This window comes from Loxodonta africana, chromosome 11, assembly GCF_030014295.1.
Source record: "Loxodonta africana isolate mLoxAfr1 chromosome 11, mLoxAfr1.hap2, whole genome shotgun sequence".
Lineage (NCBI taxonomy): Eukaryota > Metazoa > Chordata > Mammalia > Proboscidea > Elephantidae > Loxodonta > Loxodonta africana.
Genome location: NC_087352.1, coordinates 29,615,806 through 29,632,816, shown reverse-complemented (window position 1 = coordinate 29,632,816; position 17,011 = coordinate 29,615,806). Strand labels below are relative to the sequence as shown.

Below are 17,011 nucleotides of genomic sequence, written 5' to 3'. Positions count from 1 at the left end.
GCTCCTGCACCTGCCAGCCTGCACACACGGAATGGGGAGTCCTTCTGATGCACGCTTGCTCATGCAGGAATCACAAGAAGACATTCGAGGTCCCCATGTGGGTGCTTGCTCTAACAAGCTTGCTGCTGGCTGTGCTGGCAAAGCTGCTGAACCACTGAGCCTCGGGAAGAGAGGCTGTGTGTGAGAGCCAAGTTCAAGCCCGTTTTCACCTGTAAGGCACTAACACCTCCCGTTTATGTCTCTCTCAGAACTCGCTGGTGGTTGAGATCCCACCTTTCCGCAACCAGAGAATCACCAGCCCGGTTCAGGTCAATTTCTACGTCTGCAACGGAAAGAGGAAGAGAAGCCAGTACCAGCACTTCACCTACCTTCCTGCTAATGGTAACACTGTCTTTCTAAACTTAACTGCCGAAAATGAAAGGATGGGATGCTTTTTCTAAAAGACTCAGAAACAAGCAGATGATGTTGCTGTAAAATAACATGCTCGTACTGTACATTGACACTGTGCTATTACCCTGTTAGCAAGACCATGTCATCGGTTTCCTCAAAAAAAAAAAGTGAAACCTTACATGCGTTTTCCTGCATTACTATGGGGGGCAAGGGAGGGGGCCAATCTCGGAATGAATACTGATCATTTTGCTGGTTGCTTGCAAATACGTAACAGCAGAGAAAATAGAGCACAGCTCTTCTTACTCAAAATCTGAGGTGCTGCTGGTGCGTATTGAAATTCTGTAGATGTTTAAGGAGGAAAAGCAAATAGTTGTCACGATTTTGCAGGTGCCTTTAAAAAGAAACCGTTGCTATTAAGCCTGAAGGCTAGAGCCTCAAATGGCCATTAGTGGGCATGAATGATTGCTGTGCTCCTGCCCACACCCCGTGGAGCACTCCCTCAAGGAATAGCTTCCCTCCTTGCGAGGGGAACTTCCAGCATGGAGCAGTACCTTCATGCAATCTGGAAGCCTCCTCATTCAAATGTTCGCTCACACACCTGGGTGATGGCGCCTGTCACCTTGAAGAAATCAGTGACTTCATCTACCTTTTAGGGTGTTTGCTTAAAGAAACACTGAGTGAAGTTTGTTTTTTCACTCCCGAGGAGGGAGGTGTTCCCCAGTTCTTCCCGTGGGGCACACGGAACCCTGGTCTTGGCCAGCTGGGACTTCATTAATGGTGATTTTGGTCAGTTCAGTTATTTCAGCCACCTCTGTATAGTGTTGCTTTTGTTCTCAAAACTGAAGAGATTCATATAATTTAAGAGGGAAAATCAGTAAAACCTGCAAAAGCCGGAAACTGTGTAAAGTGGAAACCTGTGAGAGAAAGAAAACTCAAATGTTTTCCACTGGTAGAGAATGATAGAAAAGTGATAAGACTGCACCCTGTTAAGGTAGAAGACTTTCCAGACTTGGAAAAACAAGGCAGTCCCATTGAGTTCTAGCTCTCACAGGTTTCACTGTATACGCTAAAAAAAAAAAAATCGTGGAAGCAGTCACGTTGTTATTTTAATAAAAACCAGGATTTTTTTGGAAAGCCACAGTTTGCCCCAAATGTAAGATAGCATTTGCAGTAGGCTAGATGATAAGAAGGAGCCCTGGTAGTGCAGTGGTTAAGAGCTCAGGCTGCTAACTCAAAGGTCAGCAGTTCAAATCCATCAGCTGCTCCTTAAAAACCCTATGGGGCAGTTCTGCTGTGTCCTGTAGGGTCACTATGAGTCAGAATTGACTCGACAGCAACTGGTTTTAGATGATAAGAAAGCCCTAGAATATCTATGTTGATTAAGCTGCTAGAGCTTTTACCAGTTAGATGCTGGCGATGCCATTCAAGGTTCAGATATTATGATTTTGTTGTAAAGTTATCGTATCCAGGGAGTGTATATAAAATGGACTCTAGACACACGTGTACGACTGTCTGCAGGTCTGTGCTCAGATGAACCCCGTGGCAAGCTGTTCCCGAGACCTGTGACTCCTTTTGGACTTTTGTGATCTGTATTGCACATGGTTTGTGAACCTCACCCATTCGTGGGCTAAGGTTCAATATATCTTACAAAAGAAATAGTTTTTTTTTTCTGGAAAAATATGATTGTTCTAATTAAACTTCAAGCATGGTTGGCCAAAAATTGAATGTTTTAAGGAAAACCTAGGCCTTATAAAGAGAAATTGCTCTCCAAAGCAGTTTAGAAAACAGCACGCACACTCATTTTTTTCCTCGTTTACTTGGCATTTTGCATCTCCTGCTACAAGTATACATGGTGCTGCGTGTTCATAGAGCCACACGTGGTGTTAGAAGTGGAGGGCCTAGGAGGGTGACATGCATGCCCTGCTTACAGCTGAGGAAACCGAGGCCCCACAAGGGTGCATAGGAGACGGTAAGGCCAAGTGGGCTGAGCCCATGTCCCATCCCCCATTGTGACCACCACCCAGTGTCTAGCCGCATGCCTTTACTTCTCCCTGCCCTCCCTGGTTGAGGCCAGCACCTGGTGTCCAGCCACATTTCTTCACCTCCACCCCCCACCCCCTGGTTGAGGCCACCACCCAGTGTCTGACCAAAGGCCTTCACCTCCTCACGATCCACGGCCGGGTGTTGTCTCAGTGCCTGCCAGTTCTGATTCTAAGTGTGTCTGCCCCTGCCCATTCTCCCACCCCCCGTGATCTGTGCTTCCTGTCAGTGTCTCACCTGGACCAGGCTCGGTCCTCATATCTGTCCCAGCATGGAGCCTCACCTGGTGTGAACAGCCGAGTCACTGTCCCCCATAGCTGGAAGGATCCATCCTTAGTCTGTGGGGCAGCTCCCCACACTCCTTGGCACCAGGGCGCCATCTGCCTGGCCCTGGCTGCTCTCAGCCTCACTTCCCACCACTTCTCCCCTCCCTGAAGCCCCCTGAAGCCCATGCCCACCCTGCACCCCAGGATCTCCCTGGCCTGGCCTGGCCTTCCCCTGCTCAGGTACCTCCCCAGCGCCCATCACGTCCTGGGAACATGCATAATGTGTGCCACATGGTCACTGTAGTCTGGCCACATGGACTCGGGCCTGCACAGGGCAGCCATCCGTCCCTGCAGTTTTCACATTTTTAAGTAAATAAATGAGGGAGTGAGAAGACAGAGCTTAGGCATCCAGTTTTTAGCTAGTGTTTTTCCCACAGGGCACTGTGGCCTTCCGCATATTTGGGGCTGAGGCCTCTCACTATACAGCTCCTCAGCTGTTGGCGGCATTGTCTTCAAAGGACTGTACGATTAGAGCTAATATGCATACCTTGGTGTTCTCATACACACGCGTTCCACTAGGCAAGCACACCACCTCAAACAGAATTACCAGCTGTAGTTTCTGAAGGGATAGTCAGGGCAAAGGGCCATAAGTGGCCAGGCAGGTGCTGTATCGACTGTGGGAGCAGTAACCGGATTGTCAGGGGTGCTTTCTTTTTTTCTTTAGCCTTATCTATGAGGCTCCTATTATTTTTCCCGTCGGTTTTTGCTTCTTTGTGTATGTGAGTTTCATATTCATTCATATAAACATGTCTGTTAATGAGGAAGCTAGAAGCCTAACTTGGTAGTTTTTAGTTTGCGTATTTAGATGGGCAAATTCTTCTTAAGGTCATAAAATGTGCTGTTATAATGTACAAGGTAATGGAAATAAACCCATTTAAACCTTATCTGTGAAATTCATTTTCATATACAAATATGTGAAATTGAGTATTCTCAGTTTTCTTTTGGAATTAGGTATCACCAAAGGTAACATCACCATATAACTTCCTTTCCCTGCACCCGGCACGGCCCTGTTCCTCAAAGATGTGACACTAAGAACAGGGTCCCTGAGAGGGCCCTTCCGCACAAATTCACTGACATGCATGTCAGGACTTCCCTGCCCACAAGACACCCCGGAGAGTCTCGGTGTTGGGAGATGAGAGTGCAGACGGTTCTGTTTTACATGGGGCCACCTCTTTGTCCTGTTCTCTCCACCGGCCTCAGCACTGAGAGCATCTTCTATCAGTGGCTTCCCAGTGATGATATTCGCTGCCCTCCCTCCCTGAGCCCACCTTCCCTGTCCTGATAGTCAGACTGGAGGAAAGAGGTGGAGGGAAAAGGGACTCTACTTCAGGGCTGTGTGGTATTGTGGTGGATGACTCAGTGTTGGGCCTCGAAGGGTCTTTTGGTTGGCTTGGCCCTTGCTGGAGGCCTGCCAGTGGCTAACTGGACTAAGACATCGTGAAAGGGGGGTTGCAGAGCCAGCTCCTTGCCTCAGCCCCCTCTGGAAACCCTGGGGAAGCCATCGGGTACAGAGTGGACACCCTTGGTATAGTCACAGAAGGGCTGGGAGATGCATGCTGTCGAGTTAGAAAGCATCTGCAGGCATCTTACGGTCACTGCTTTGTTTGCCTGTGCCCAAGTTTAACCTTCGAAGGGACAACGTTGTGGTTTCCTGGCTGTGTGATGTGGGTTGAGAGATGCCCTGGTACCTGCTGTGAAACAGAGACTCTGCCAAGAGCATTTATGGCTCTGAGAAGGTATTTCAGCTGTCAGTCACGAGTGAGAGAGGAGCTGTAAGCCTGTGCAATGGTCTCTAGGCCAGCTCACCTTTGAGGCAATTCCGCTTGTATTCCTGCATGCAAACAGGGCAGGCTCTGAGCTTATTCAGTTGGGGTGGGGGGGTGCACTTTAAGAACATGAATACAAAGTCATGAACGTAAAAGTATGTACCACAGTCAATATTTATTCAAAATGAGAAGATAAATCATGGCAGATTACTGGAGTCTTTGAGACTCAGGTTAAATCTTTTTTGTCTGAGATCTTTTCGCTTTACTAGAAGTGATTACCTGGACATGTTCTGGCTGTACCTGGCTGCTCTTTCCTCCCGGTGAGAACGCCCAGGAATTCCAGCGCACACAGCTTGTGAGGGTCCTGAACTCCACCTTAGTCAGGACCTGCCTTGGTCCTAGGCTTCACTGTGTGAAGACATGTCACTCCTGAGGGCCTGCCATTGCACCTGTGTTTGTCGTTGAGGTAGGCCCCGCCTGTTCACAAACCTACACCTGGTCTTGGCTGACACAGTCTTCAGTGTGCCAGCTGACTGCTCAACTTCTTCATGGCTATTGGGCAAGGAAACAGCTTCACCCAAAATGAACGCTACTGCTGACCCCACCAGAGCAATTAGGCCAGTTGGGAACAGACCCCTGATGGGAAGCTGTGGCTCTGGAGTCACAGTGTTAGCAAGTCAGGGGATCGAACCCCATGAAGAGAGGGAAATAGAAGCTTCCACTGGTTCTACCTCGTCCTTCCCTACTCGGTGTTAGAGGAAGGAAATCTGTGATTTCTCACGAGCCCGTGATTCTGGTCATAAAATGAAGGTTGACGTTACACTTCTCCCTAAAGGGGTGGAAATGGGAAGTAGAGTCCACTATTTTCTTGTGTGAATTGCTAAATCCATAAATAATAGAGGCACAAGGGAGCAGCATGAGAGAAAGCCTGTAAGAGGCTCAGAATGGCACCACCAGAATTGCACCTGTGGGCAACTGGTAAACCCTGGTAGCCAGACAGCACTTGGGACGTGAGCTGAGCGAGGAGGGCGGTGCTCTCATGCAGGATGTGGGATCCCCAGACTCCAGGCCGGCAGCCACAGGGGTTGAAGGCTGGAGGGTGTTGCCTTCACTGACATTTCCTAGACAACAGCCCGTCAGGGTCATGTGGCTCCCGCGTCTGCGCATATGTTTTCCTGTGATTCCAGAACATGGCTCCTAATGTTAAGAGCCCAGGCTTTGAGAAGATGCAGCACCCTGAGAAAAACGCACCCCATATCTCCCTTACAGAGCATGCCACTCGAGGGGCGGCTGTTGGTAGAGGGCCACCTTCAGCACGGAGGTCTGAGGGGCCTGAGATAAACCCGCCATGAGTTTCTATGTGGATGGAACGAAGAGCAAGCTGCACTCCCAGGCCACCCCGCAATCCCAGTGCACTGAGTGCAGGTGGAACATGGATTCTTCACAGTGATTTTGTTTTAATCTTTTCCACTGAGCTTTTGGGTTTATTTCCAAGTCCATTGAATGAAAAGTTTAATCCCAATGTAATTATCTTCATTAAAGCAGTAGACATATTTGGGAGTGACCCTAAATCCTTTTTAGTTTTTGTTTTGTTTTGTTTTGTTTTGAAGTGATTTGCATCTAATGTGAGTGCTTTGCAGAGCTCTTTTTTCTTGGGTCCCCATCCCTACCCTGCCAATCCTAGACCCCATTGACCTTCTGGGCTGGCCCACAGCCCCTCCGGCTCTCTGACCCTCTGGCATCATGTGTGGAATGCAGCCCTCGATGTGGTGGCAGAATAGCCATCAGCTCTGTCCCAGCTGTGGTTTCTGATCTGGCTCTCACGCACGCGGCAGTTACATATAAACACCCCTCATTTTGTAGATAAAGCACATGAAGCTCTCAGACATTGGTCATTAGCCCAGGGACAGGCAGCTAGGACACAGCAGAGCTGGGGTAGCAACACGATTCTTTCCAGAAGGATGGTGGGGGGTTGGCGGTGGGGACAGGTGCGTGCCTCCAGCTTGCCCCCTCCCCGTCCTCGCCTTCACATTAAAATCGTGCATTTCCTGATCTTCTCGTGTTAACATGTGTGACAGGGTGTCGTTGACAATGGCCACAGTGGCCTTGGCTGTGTGGGGCCATGCTCCCTGGTCTGCAGAGCCATGGTTTGTGTCAATGGGGCATGAGGTGCTCTGTATGCGGGGGCTTATTCTGTGAAGAGGTTTCCTGAGGACAGTGTCCCTGTGTTGTTCCTGTGTGCCCTCTGCTTAGTGAATGCCTAATAAAGCGTACCACACAGGCACTCAAACACATCACCCCTGCCCCCTGGGCCCCCCAAGGTAAGTATTGTCATCTCCACCCCACGCAGGAGGGGACAGGTCGCTTAGCCAGGGAAGGGAAGCGGGTGCTCAAAGCAAGGTTCTCGTTCCAAAGCTTAAGTCCTGCATGTAGAAGGGCTGACTTTGCCCCATTTCAAGACCAGCTAATCTCAAATGAAGCAGATTATGCTGGCATTTCTGGCCCAGGGTGGGGTCTAGGAGGCATCAAGTCTGGGAACTCCAGGCTTCCCAGTACATCCTCTGAAGGCACATGAAGTTCATGCTGGGGGTGGCAGGAAAAAGGAAGAGGATGGAAGACAAAGAGGGGACACTGGTAGTTCGGGGGTGGAATTCTCACCTTCCACGCCGGCGAGCTGGCTTTGACTTCCGGCCGTGCACGTCGCGCGCAGCCGCACCTGCCTGTCAGCGGGGCTGTGTGTTGCTGGGGGCTGAGCGGCTTTCACCGGAGCGTGCAGACTAAGACACTAGGAAGAAGGGCCTGCTGATTTGCTTTCAGAAAATCGCCACTGAATCACATCCGCTCCGACCCACTCTGCGGGAGGCTGCTCTCATTAAACTCCCGTGTTTATGGCTTTTTTGCAATTCTAGCCAGAAAATAGTGACTTGTGTTTAATGCCTCTGTCTCTATGTGTTAAACCTGATGTAATAGAGGTGAGGGGATTAGTTACCTGCCAGCCACAGGGGTCCAGGTCCAGGCCCACTGAGAGCTATCTCATGTTCCCCTCGGCGGTGGGCGGGTTACACATCCTGGGTTTGTGTTGTGGGTGAAGAGAAGGTCAGGCTCGGAGGGGAGTCGTGTAGCTGGTCCGGATGTGCGATTGGGAAATACTGATCTTGGTCACGCTCAGGAACAATTAGACGCTGTGTTCCCCACAGCTTAGGAGGGTTAGTACACTGTGGGCACCCCTACTTCTTCATGCATTTTCAGTTTACAGAACTTTGAACACCACTTTCTTCGTTTTGACTTGCCTTCATAAAATAAGTTTCTCAGGCTAACGTTCATGTTTGATCTACACGTTGCTGAATGGCTGTCCAGTACCCCTATTGGCAGGAATTCAGATTTGGGGGTGGGAAGTTCCCCTGGTGTCGGGAGAAGAGAGTTAAAGGAGAGTTAGAAAGGCATTCCTTCCTAAAAGTTCACACAAAGTACATTCTCACATCTTTTAACACCTATCACACACGAGCACACACATGCACACGTGCACATATGTACATGCATACACGTCTGCGGAGAGTTCCAGGGACGGCACCCTGAGCCCCACCCCCAGCCCTTTCCCCACTCCATGGCCGAGCCCTCGGACCAGAACCGTAGACCACATCCACAGCTGCTTGGACAAAGAGCCACCCTGGGAGGATGAGTCATGTTCTCTTCGGAGCACAAAGTGAAGTTCTGGCAATTGGGTGAAATCTGATCGATGTGGTTTTTGGCTGCGCCGCCTGTTTTGACCATACTCTGTGATCCGCCTAATTGGATCCTCGTCAGAACGCCACTTTGCTTTGTCCTGGGAAGAAACTGACTCACCCCCACCTGTGAGCCACGCGTCGCCTGCAGATACGGTGATACTACTACGCACGGATTCATCTCCACTCACCTCTGGTCCCAGCTCCCTCCTATGACCTGTGAGGCTTGTCCAGTGCCAAATCTCTCTTCACCCCCTTTCTGCGAGATGGGGCGATGCTAGGCCCCCACAGGGTGATGTGAGGCCCACCTAGAGTCACTGGTGCACATGGGCCGGGACTCAGCGGTCCTATCTGTGAGATGGGGTGACGTGAGGCCCACATGGAGTCACGGGTGCACACGGGCTGGGATTCAGTGCATCCCACAGGACTGAGTACAGAGCTCGGCACGCAAGTCTGTGGGACGTGTACACAGCTGGAGCATGTACATCGTGTGAGCCCAGAAAAGCACAAGTTTCTAGAAACCTCAGGAGCATATTCAGCGTAAATGCTGGTTACACCACATAGGAAAGAAAGTGATGCTCATGAGAAACGTGAATTAAAACTCCCTTCATCGGACCATCCACTGGTTGCTTGGTGTGAGTTCATTCACTCCATTAATTTGCAATCACTCATTTCTCTCCAGAGACTGATTCCAGGCCTGTTCCTCCAGGGGCCGCCAGCTCAGGTGGTTCCACTCTCATTTTCCTTTTCACTATTTACAAAAAGTTCTGCCCTGCAGTTATCCCTGCTGGTTGCTTATGTTGATGGTAAAACCCAGGCTTTAATGTCATGCAACAAACAGGAGTCCTTTGTTCAAAGTGTAAACCCCCTGGAGATGTACCTGGAAGAGTAATTGGGCTCCAGCACTGGTTGCACACGTCCGATGAGACAGGGTTATTAAGTCATAATTCCTTACCTGTGTGCAGCACCTACATACTCGGATCATTTTATCACACGTCACATCACCTATGCCTCTTACAGCCTGGGACCAGATGCTATAACAGATGAAGAAAGGGGATCTCCAACATCTCCTGGCTTGTCCAAGCCCAAGAGCCGGTCAAGCTCCCCAGACCCCACCTTCCCAGACCCCCACCTTTCAGCTTTCTGACTTCTCACTGGGCTGCACAGAGATGTCAACTTGCAAAGAGGGAGAGGACCTGCTGGTTGATGGCACATTGTTGCACATCGTTGGTGGTGCATATGAATGGACAAGGTGCTGTGCACCTACCTCATTACTTAAGCTAGTTTTCTTCCTCACAACCTTTCAGAGTAGATATTGTCATCTCTGTCTTACAGCTGGGGAAACTGAGGCTCACAGGAATTAGCATCAAGACAGCCAGTGTAGAAATTCACTCTCAGGGTCAACAGAGACAAAATTGGGTCACTGCCTCTCACCCCAGGTGTAGCTACAGCCCATTCACATGTGCAGAAGAAATGTGCTTTGTTCGTTAGGCTGACAATTTAGGGAGGAATATGGGAAGTGCTGCTCCGCCTTCTTATCTGTGCGACATTGGGTTGATTCTCGCTCACTCACCCACCCAAGCACCCGCTGCCCAAGCGTCTCACCTCACGGATAGCACAGGTGCAGAGAGGAGCCAGGGCCTAATCCACGTTGAGGCAGAGGCAGCCTGCTGTTCCCTGCGGCCATAGGGGAAGATGGTGTGAGTTGAATGTGTTGATGAGAGACAAGGGGCGGGGTCGCCCTCCTTGCAGAAACCTGGTGCTATGCAGTCACAGACCTCTGCACCATGTGGAAAAGGACTAGAACCTGAGGTCTCAGGATATGAGTAACGATGAGCCGTAAATCGGAGCACTGATGCTCACCCTGCCCTATCCTCACAAGCAAAGCGATCGATGTATGGTGCTGTAGTCGTGGAGACCAGCAGCTCGAGCCCAGCCCACCTCATCCATGAGGTCCTGACCCACAATTAACACCATGCCATGTTCCTACTGTCTGTAATAAATTGGATTGTACACTCACCCCTTGGACGATGTGGTGTTTCTGCGTGCCGTGCCTGACATCACGTCCTATTGCGTTAAGAACCCAGGCTTCCATCAGCAATAGCTGACCAGGAGATGATGAGATGTTGCGCCATGCGTTCAGACCCAAATGAGCAGCCTTCAGGGCAGGCGCAGACCCCATCCTACCACCTGCCCAGGCTCCTGAGACGGGTGGAGGTACCCTCTCTCTGTCTCCCTACTAATGGGAACTAGGAGGCGTCTCCTCGCACGAGTTACAGGAGAGTGCCTTGATTCCTGTAGTCCACGCGAGAAGTGCAGTATAGATGCAGCTCAGCAGCACTAGTTTCCCCTGTGGATGTTGAGGGCTGGTGGGGCTGGGGCTCGCTTCTAAAGGCTGGGTTTGTGTTTTCCTGTTTATCACCATGTACTGGGTGGCATGGGGCTCCAGGGCTAGCATGAGGTTTCTACTTCTCTCCCGCTCCCTTGTTGGAGATGGGGCTGATCTGGCCTGGGACCTCCCTCCCTCCCTCTACACTGGGTGAAAGCATTCGTGTCCTAGCCCAGCTCCCAGCCCACCAACCATCTTCACTGTCTTCACCTGAGGTCATCCTTGTCTGCACCCTCTCCATTGGGGGCAGGACTGGGGAGACAGAGCAAGCTCATACCCTCTGTAGAGAGTAGGCATGGGGTGGGAGCACAAGACACTGCAGCGGTTGGGGTCCCTGCACACCCCAGGCCCATCCACTGCACGCTGAGGCCAGAGGCACTCTGAGCCAACGCTGCCTGGCTGGTTGTGGGGAGCAGTGCCCTTATACCTAAAGCGCTGTCCCTCAGAAGCCAGGCTGGGCAAGGGGAGGGCCAAGGAAGGGAGAGCATGTGCGGTCCCAGGCAGAGGGTCTCTGGGGAGGGCTAGGAGGAGGAGGAGGAGAAACCTTAGGACCAGATAAAAGCACTTCTTCCCTGGGTTCAGTCTGGGAGGTGGCAGCCAGTCAGGATAGGAAATATATCTATATCCATATCATCTGTCTGTATATCTAAGTAGAAACCCTGGTAGTGTAGTGGTTAAGTGCCAGAGCTGCTAACCAAAACGTCAGCAGTTTGAATCCACCAGGCACTCCTTGGAAAGCCTACAGGGCAGTTCTGCTCTGTCCTATAGGGTCACTATGAGTCGGAATCAACTCGACAGCAATGGGTTTGGGTTTTTTTTTGGTTATATATCTATACCTACAACTATACATGTGCATATCATCGCTGTAGCCATTTCTCTCTATATATCTAGAGCTATACATATAAACTAGTTGTCATGGAGTTGACTCTTGGTGACCCCATGTGTGTCAGAGTAGAACTATGTATGCTCCATAGGGTTTTCAGTGGCTGCTTTTTTGGAAGTAGGCCGCCAGGCCTTTCTTCTGGGGCACTTCCAGGTGGGCTCAAACCTCCAACCTTTTGGTTAGCAGCCAAGCTGTTTGCACCATCCAGGTACTCTGTCTATGTCTGTGCATATATATGTGTGTGTATATATATATATATATATGGGTATGATACGGATACACACAGGCACACAGATACAGATATGAATATATATAAAAAGAGACATGGATACAGTGATATGTATATAGAAACAGATGATATGAGTATAGACATGGATATAGATATTGTTAGAAATAGATGGATATGGTTGTAGGTTATGGATATATAGATATGCATGATATATATATGGTATATATATATACATACATGAGACGCTGTCTCCTTCAGCCAGCGGCCCCTAAAAAAGTGTTGGCACTGACAGCCAACTTCACACATCTGCATTTGTGATGTAAGATGAGTCGGGTCACAGCTCTGTTTTCCATTAAATGAGAGAACCAGGGGTGGGTTATCCAATAGGCAAGGTAATCACAGTGCTTACCTTGCTTACCAGATCATCTGTAGTAAAATTGTACACTATAGATTAGTAAGTGTGCACAAATAAGCCCTTGCTTGTCTTGCTTACTAGGTCATCCACCCCTGCAGGGATTGTAAATTTGAAGAGGCTTTGATTGTGTGGGAAGGTGCTGTGGGATTGGGAGACAGATGATACCAGTCCTACCTAGAAGCAGAATCTTTGATACGGTGAACACACGTGAAGTTGTTCACTACAGATGATCTGGTATCCAAGGGAAGCCTGTGCTTACCTAGCCTATTGGATAATCCGTCACTGGAGAGGACACCCATTCCTTGGCACCATTGCCCGTGCACTTCACGTCCACACACATCCGCACAGCAGGCGGATCGATGCAGGAAGCAAAGCCTTGGCCAGTCCTCACATGTGAAACACGTGGGCTGGGGGAAGGGCAAGGGACATGTCGGCCTGGGGGGATGGTAGCTAGGGGGTGCAGATTTAGAAAACAGGCCTTTATCAGGCCCAGACCTCTAGCTGGAAGCCCCTGGCCTGGTGAGACACCCTCTTCTCGCCACATGGGGTGATGCTCAGTGCAGTGGTGGGGGGGGGGGAGCGGGGGGGCTGTAGGAGCAGATGGCATGGAGCTTGCCGTCAGAAGTCAGGGTACACCAAGGGGAGTAGGCAGGGCTTATGGAGTGAGTCAGTGTTTCCAAGGGCATCTGTCTGACGGCCCACCCCTCCCCTGCCCTCTGTTGTCCCTGGTCATAGGCTGCTGGGGTGCTTATGACAGGGGCTAGCAGGCATAGAGGGCCTCCGATGCCCTGTGAGGTGAACCCCCATTTCAGCCCAGAGATACCATTTTGGTTCATGGTCTTAGCTGATGGCAGACTGTGGCGTGTCTCCGGTGGGGTAAAGGGCAGATGGTAGGAAGGACTGTGGTCCCATTGCCTTCTGAATGCCAGCACCCCAGTCATCCAGTTATCTGAGACCACCAGCTTCCACCCAGGGTGCCTGTTTAAAAAAAAAAGAAAACCCATTGTTGTCAAGTCGATTTCAACTCAGAGTGATACCACAGGACAGAGGAGAACTGCCCCATAGGGTTTCCAAGGAGAGCTGGTGGATTCAAACTGCAGATCTTTTGGTTAGCAACCTAGCTCTTAACCACTGTGCCACCAGGGCTCTACTTTATCTGAACAATGTGAGTGGGGACTTGGAGAAACCACCAAAACCCAAAGTCCTGCTGGGAGTCCCCCAAGCTTTAAGTTCAAGTTGTCAGCATCTTGGGACACAGATGGCGGGACCTGAGCAGGCATTACAGTCAGGACACAGAATGTGTCATGTGGTCTAGAGGGGCATCTGCAACTTAGAGATAAAGTGGAGAGCTTTTTCTAGGCCTCCCAGCCCTCCGGGCCCCCGCCCCCAGTTCCCCTAGTCCCCCAGACCCCTCAGACCCCTGGCCCTCCAGGCCCCCTAGCCGCCCAGGCCCCCTTTGTGAGTCTGGGGGCTGGCGCCACGCTGGCATGAGGGGCTGCCTTTCTCCACACAGGTGCTCCTGTCCCAGACACGCTTCAGGAAAATTTCGTGCCGTGGCTCTCAGCTGGGTGGTGCTGACACCGCCCTCGCTGTAATAGGAAACAGATGTGGGTCCTCAGGCTCCAGACCTTTGTTAGACTTTCTCCTGAAACGCTGATGCCCATTTATTTACTCAGGGCGGCCACCTTCCCGCCTGTGTGCCTGTCCTCCCTGCACGGCCGGCTCACAGCTCTGGTCACGATCCCCGCTGTAAGCCACCCGGCTGCCAAGCCCCCCAGTGCACAGCCCATGAAGATGTGGAAACGTGAATAGGAGAATCTGGTGACAGTTCGTTATCCACACTCCACTCCTGCAAGTGGCACTCTGCCTCCATCAGGAATCGAAGCCACTCCTTGCAGCCTAGACGTTAGAGGTTAACTGTCTAGATGTCTCTCCTGAAAAGAGCGCACAAGGCCCACAGTCCAACGTGCAGGAAAAAAACCCAAACCCATTGCTGGCAAGTTGATCCTGACTCATGGCGACCCCGTGTGTTACAGAGTAGAGCTGCTCCGTAGGGTTTTCTTGTCTGTAATCTTAATGGAAGTAGATCCCCAGGCTTTTCTTCTATGGCACCACTGGCTGGTTTCAAACTGCCAATCTTTAGGTTAGTAGTCGGGTGCAAACCATTTGCACCACCCCAGAAGCAGCAAGGGCCAAAATTAAGGCTCCACTGGGCCAGATGGGGCAGGCACCACCTGGAGGGTGCTGGGCACCCACGGTGGGTCTTTACCACCACCGTTGCCCCCAGAGCTCCCTGCAGAAATCGAGGGTCAGAGGCAGCTCGGCCCTGGGTGCCGCCTGGAGAGACTGGCCAGGCCCATGGGTTGGCACGGAGTCCTCATGACCCCTTAGTTTTCTCTTTGCCCCGCACATACCCTGTGGCCCTGCCTTCTAGGCTGCGGCAGCGTCTTCTCTCGGCTCTCTGTCCATCAGCTTCCTAGCGGGAATGGGAAGGAGAATGGTCTAGAATCAGCTCAGGGCTCCCTACATAGCTCCCCAGGAGCTCGTGATCATCTGCTGCTGTTCCTACACAGTTCATGTCTTCAGGAGTGCAAACACCTACCGAAAAGTGCTCTTCATTTTCATGATTAAAAGCTGTTCATCCAGCAGACTGTCATTTATCTTCTCAGCTGAGTTTCTGTGGACTTTTAAAAGCGATTGCATTGTGTCGAGTAGTTTACTGAATGTGCAGACATTTATCAAACAGCCCGTCAGTAGCAGAAGAAATGCGGTGGTGCGTCCAAGTTAACATTTTCGCTTTGATTGCTACAAATCCATGAGCCCTTGGGTCCAAAGCTTCTACTGCAGTTTGCAAATGGATTTTTATAGCACATTAGTGCTGGAGGAGATTCCAAAGAAAATAGTCCTCCTCAATATTAGAACCAGCTGTAACTTTCTTGAGCCGGTGACTCATTCTTTTTTTTTTTTTAATTGGGTGGGAGAACCAGGCAAAAGACACACAGAGACTTAGTCAAGAAGCTGTTTGTTTTGCAAAGGGTATCCTAGCCACAGCCAGCCTGATGGCACCAGTGTGCAACTGATGTTTATTTAACTTTTTTCTTTTAACAGTTCCAATTATAAAAACAGAGCCCACCGATGATTACGAGCCTGCGCAAACCTGTGGACCAATGACCCAAGGACTCAGTCCTCTCTCAAAGCCCTACTACAGCCAGCAGCTCCTGCTGCCTCCTGATCCTGGTGCGTGCCTTGTGGCTGGCTTCACTTCCTGCCAGCAGAGAAGCACTGTGATGTCACCTCCGCCCAGCACAAGCCCGAAGCTCCACGACCTTTCTTCTGCCACTTACACCAAGTGCAGCCCCAGCACAGGCCACAGTCACCTCGGACTCCAGCAGCCCGCCGGAGGGGCCCCCACCACTCAGGAAGTGCCAAGATCCAGAGCTGTCCCCTCAAGTGCTCCCCATCCGTCATCTCACGCCACGCTGCAGCCGCAGGTGAGTCAACATCTGAGCAGTAGCTGTTCCCTTGGTTACCAACAAACACTCTATCCCAACAGTCCCTCTTCTCCAGTTCCGTCCGTTACCCAAGAGCCAACCTATTTGCAGCCCTGCAGCCCAACGCGCCCATCTGCAGTGGGCCACCAGCAGCACCAACCGCCGAAGGTTCACAGACATGAGTCTCCAACCACCCAGCCTCTGTCACTGCCAGAGTTGCATGAGGACAGTAGTCATAATTTGGCCCCTATTCCTGTAACCATCAAGCGAGAACCGGAAGAATTGGACCAGTTGTACCTGGACGATGGTAAGTGCCCACAGTTATACAGGTGTGCGTTCAGCCCTGTGGCCGTGAGCTCAAGAAGGAGGGTGTGCAAATTAACTGCCTCGTGGGGCTGCACGCCAGCCTCACTGACATTTCTCGTGTGGGAAGTGGTTCTTTCAGTGTCGTTTGCAATAACTCCGTGGTGTGTAGGATTAGTCTCCTCCCAGCAGCTGCATGGCGCGTGTTCTAGTGCCGCCATCTTGGCCACGTGGCTGGTGCCTGGTGCTGTAGACCTGCAGAAACACAAAACCCCAGCAAGAGAAGGCTACCACGTAGGGTGCCCATGTGTGCTGGCTAAAACTGAACAAAGAACCGCTGAGCTTACGCTGAGAGAGTTCTGAGGAGAAGAGGCCCATCCTTACGCATGGCTTCAAGTCAAGCTGTTGTGTTTGATGGCATCTGAAGAGCTTCTTTAGCTTAGTAAACATTTTTTGTTTTAATAATGGCTTAGCTAAAAGTAATTAACATTTACTCTGTACAGCTGTCCACAGATATTTAGAACCACTTACCATCTTGTCAGGGGCTCAGTGCAAGGGCACAGGAATATGACGCTATGCTGAACTGTGATTTAAGTAGAGCTGTATGCGGCCTTCTTCCCGCACATACTCCCTCCGTGCAGACACGCAACTGAACGTGATGTCGTAGGGATTATTCGAAAAGGAGGCGCCTTTGAAACATCTGTAGCCAGGCTAATCGGTGTAAAAAAATTTATGAATACTAATGTGTTTCACTAATGAGTGATAACAAAAGGCACCTCATTGTTCTTCCTTGTTATTTATTTTTAAAGAGATGCTCCTTTCTTCTGGGCGTGATGATATAACAGAGGCAGTGCTGACTTGCAGGGCAGCGGCTGGGCCTTTGATCCTGGATCATCGTAATTGCAGGCTAATCAGTCATGGGACTCACAGCCTGCGGCGGTCTGCTCATTAGGCGTCCGAGTCAATTAGTGCTTTCTTACAACTCGCACAGAGTGTTTGTGTGGGTGTCAGGGGGCCTTTCATACAGACAGATTTCGTTTTCCTAGGTGCACGTTGT

The 17,011-nt window shown here is 50.8% G+C and overlaps 1 protein-coding gene across 5 annotated transcripts in view; it reads left to right on the top strand.

Annotated features, from left to right (window-relative positions):
- The window catches only part of NFATC1 (nuclear factor of activated T cells 1), a 126,466-nt gene that overhangs the window by 68,908 nt on the left and 40,547 nt on the right, over positions 1-17,011 (top strand). For 2 of the 5 annotated variants that reach the window (XM_064294367.1, XM_064294368.1), the window contains exons 8-9: positions 249-381; positions 15,269-15,958. In XM_064294367.1, the coding sequence (XP_064150437.1) occupies positions 249-381; positions 15,269-15,958 (823 nt within the window). The remainder of the gene's footprint in view (positions 1-248; positions 382-15,268; positions 15,959-17,011) is intronic. The other 3 variants (XM_064294369.1, XM_064294370.1, XM_064294371.1) reach the window with 3 other exon arrangements.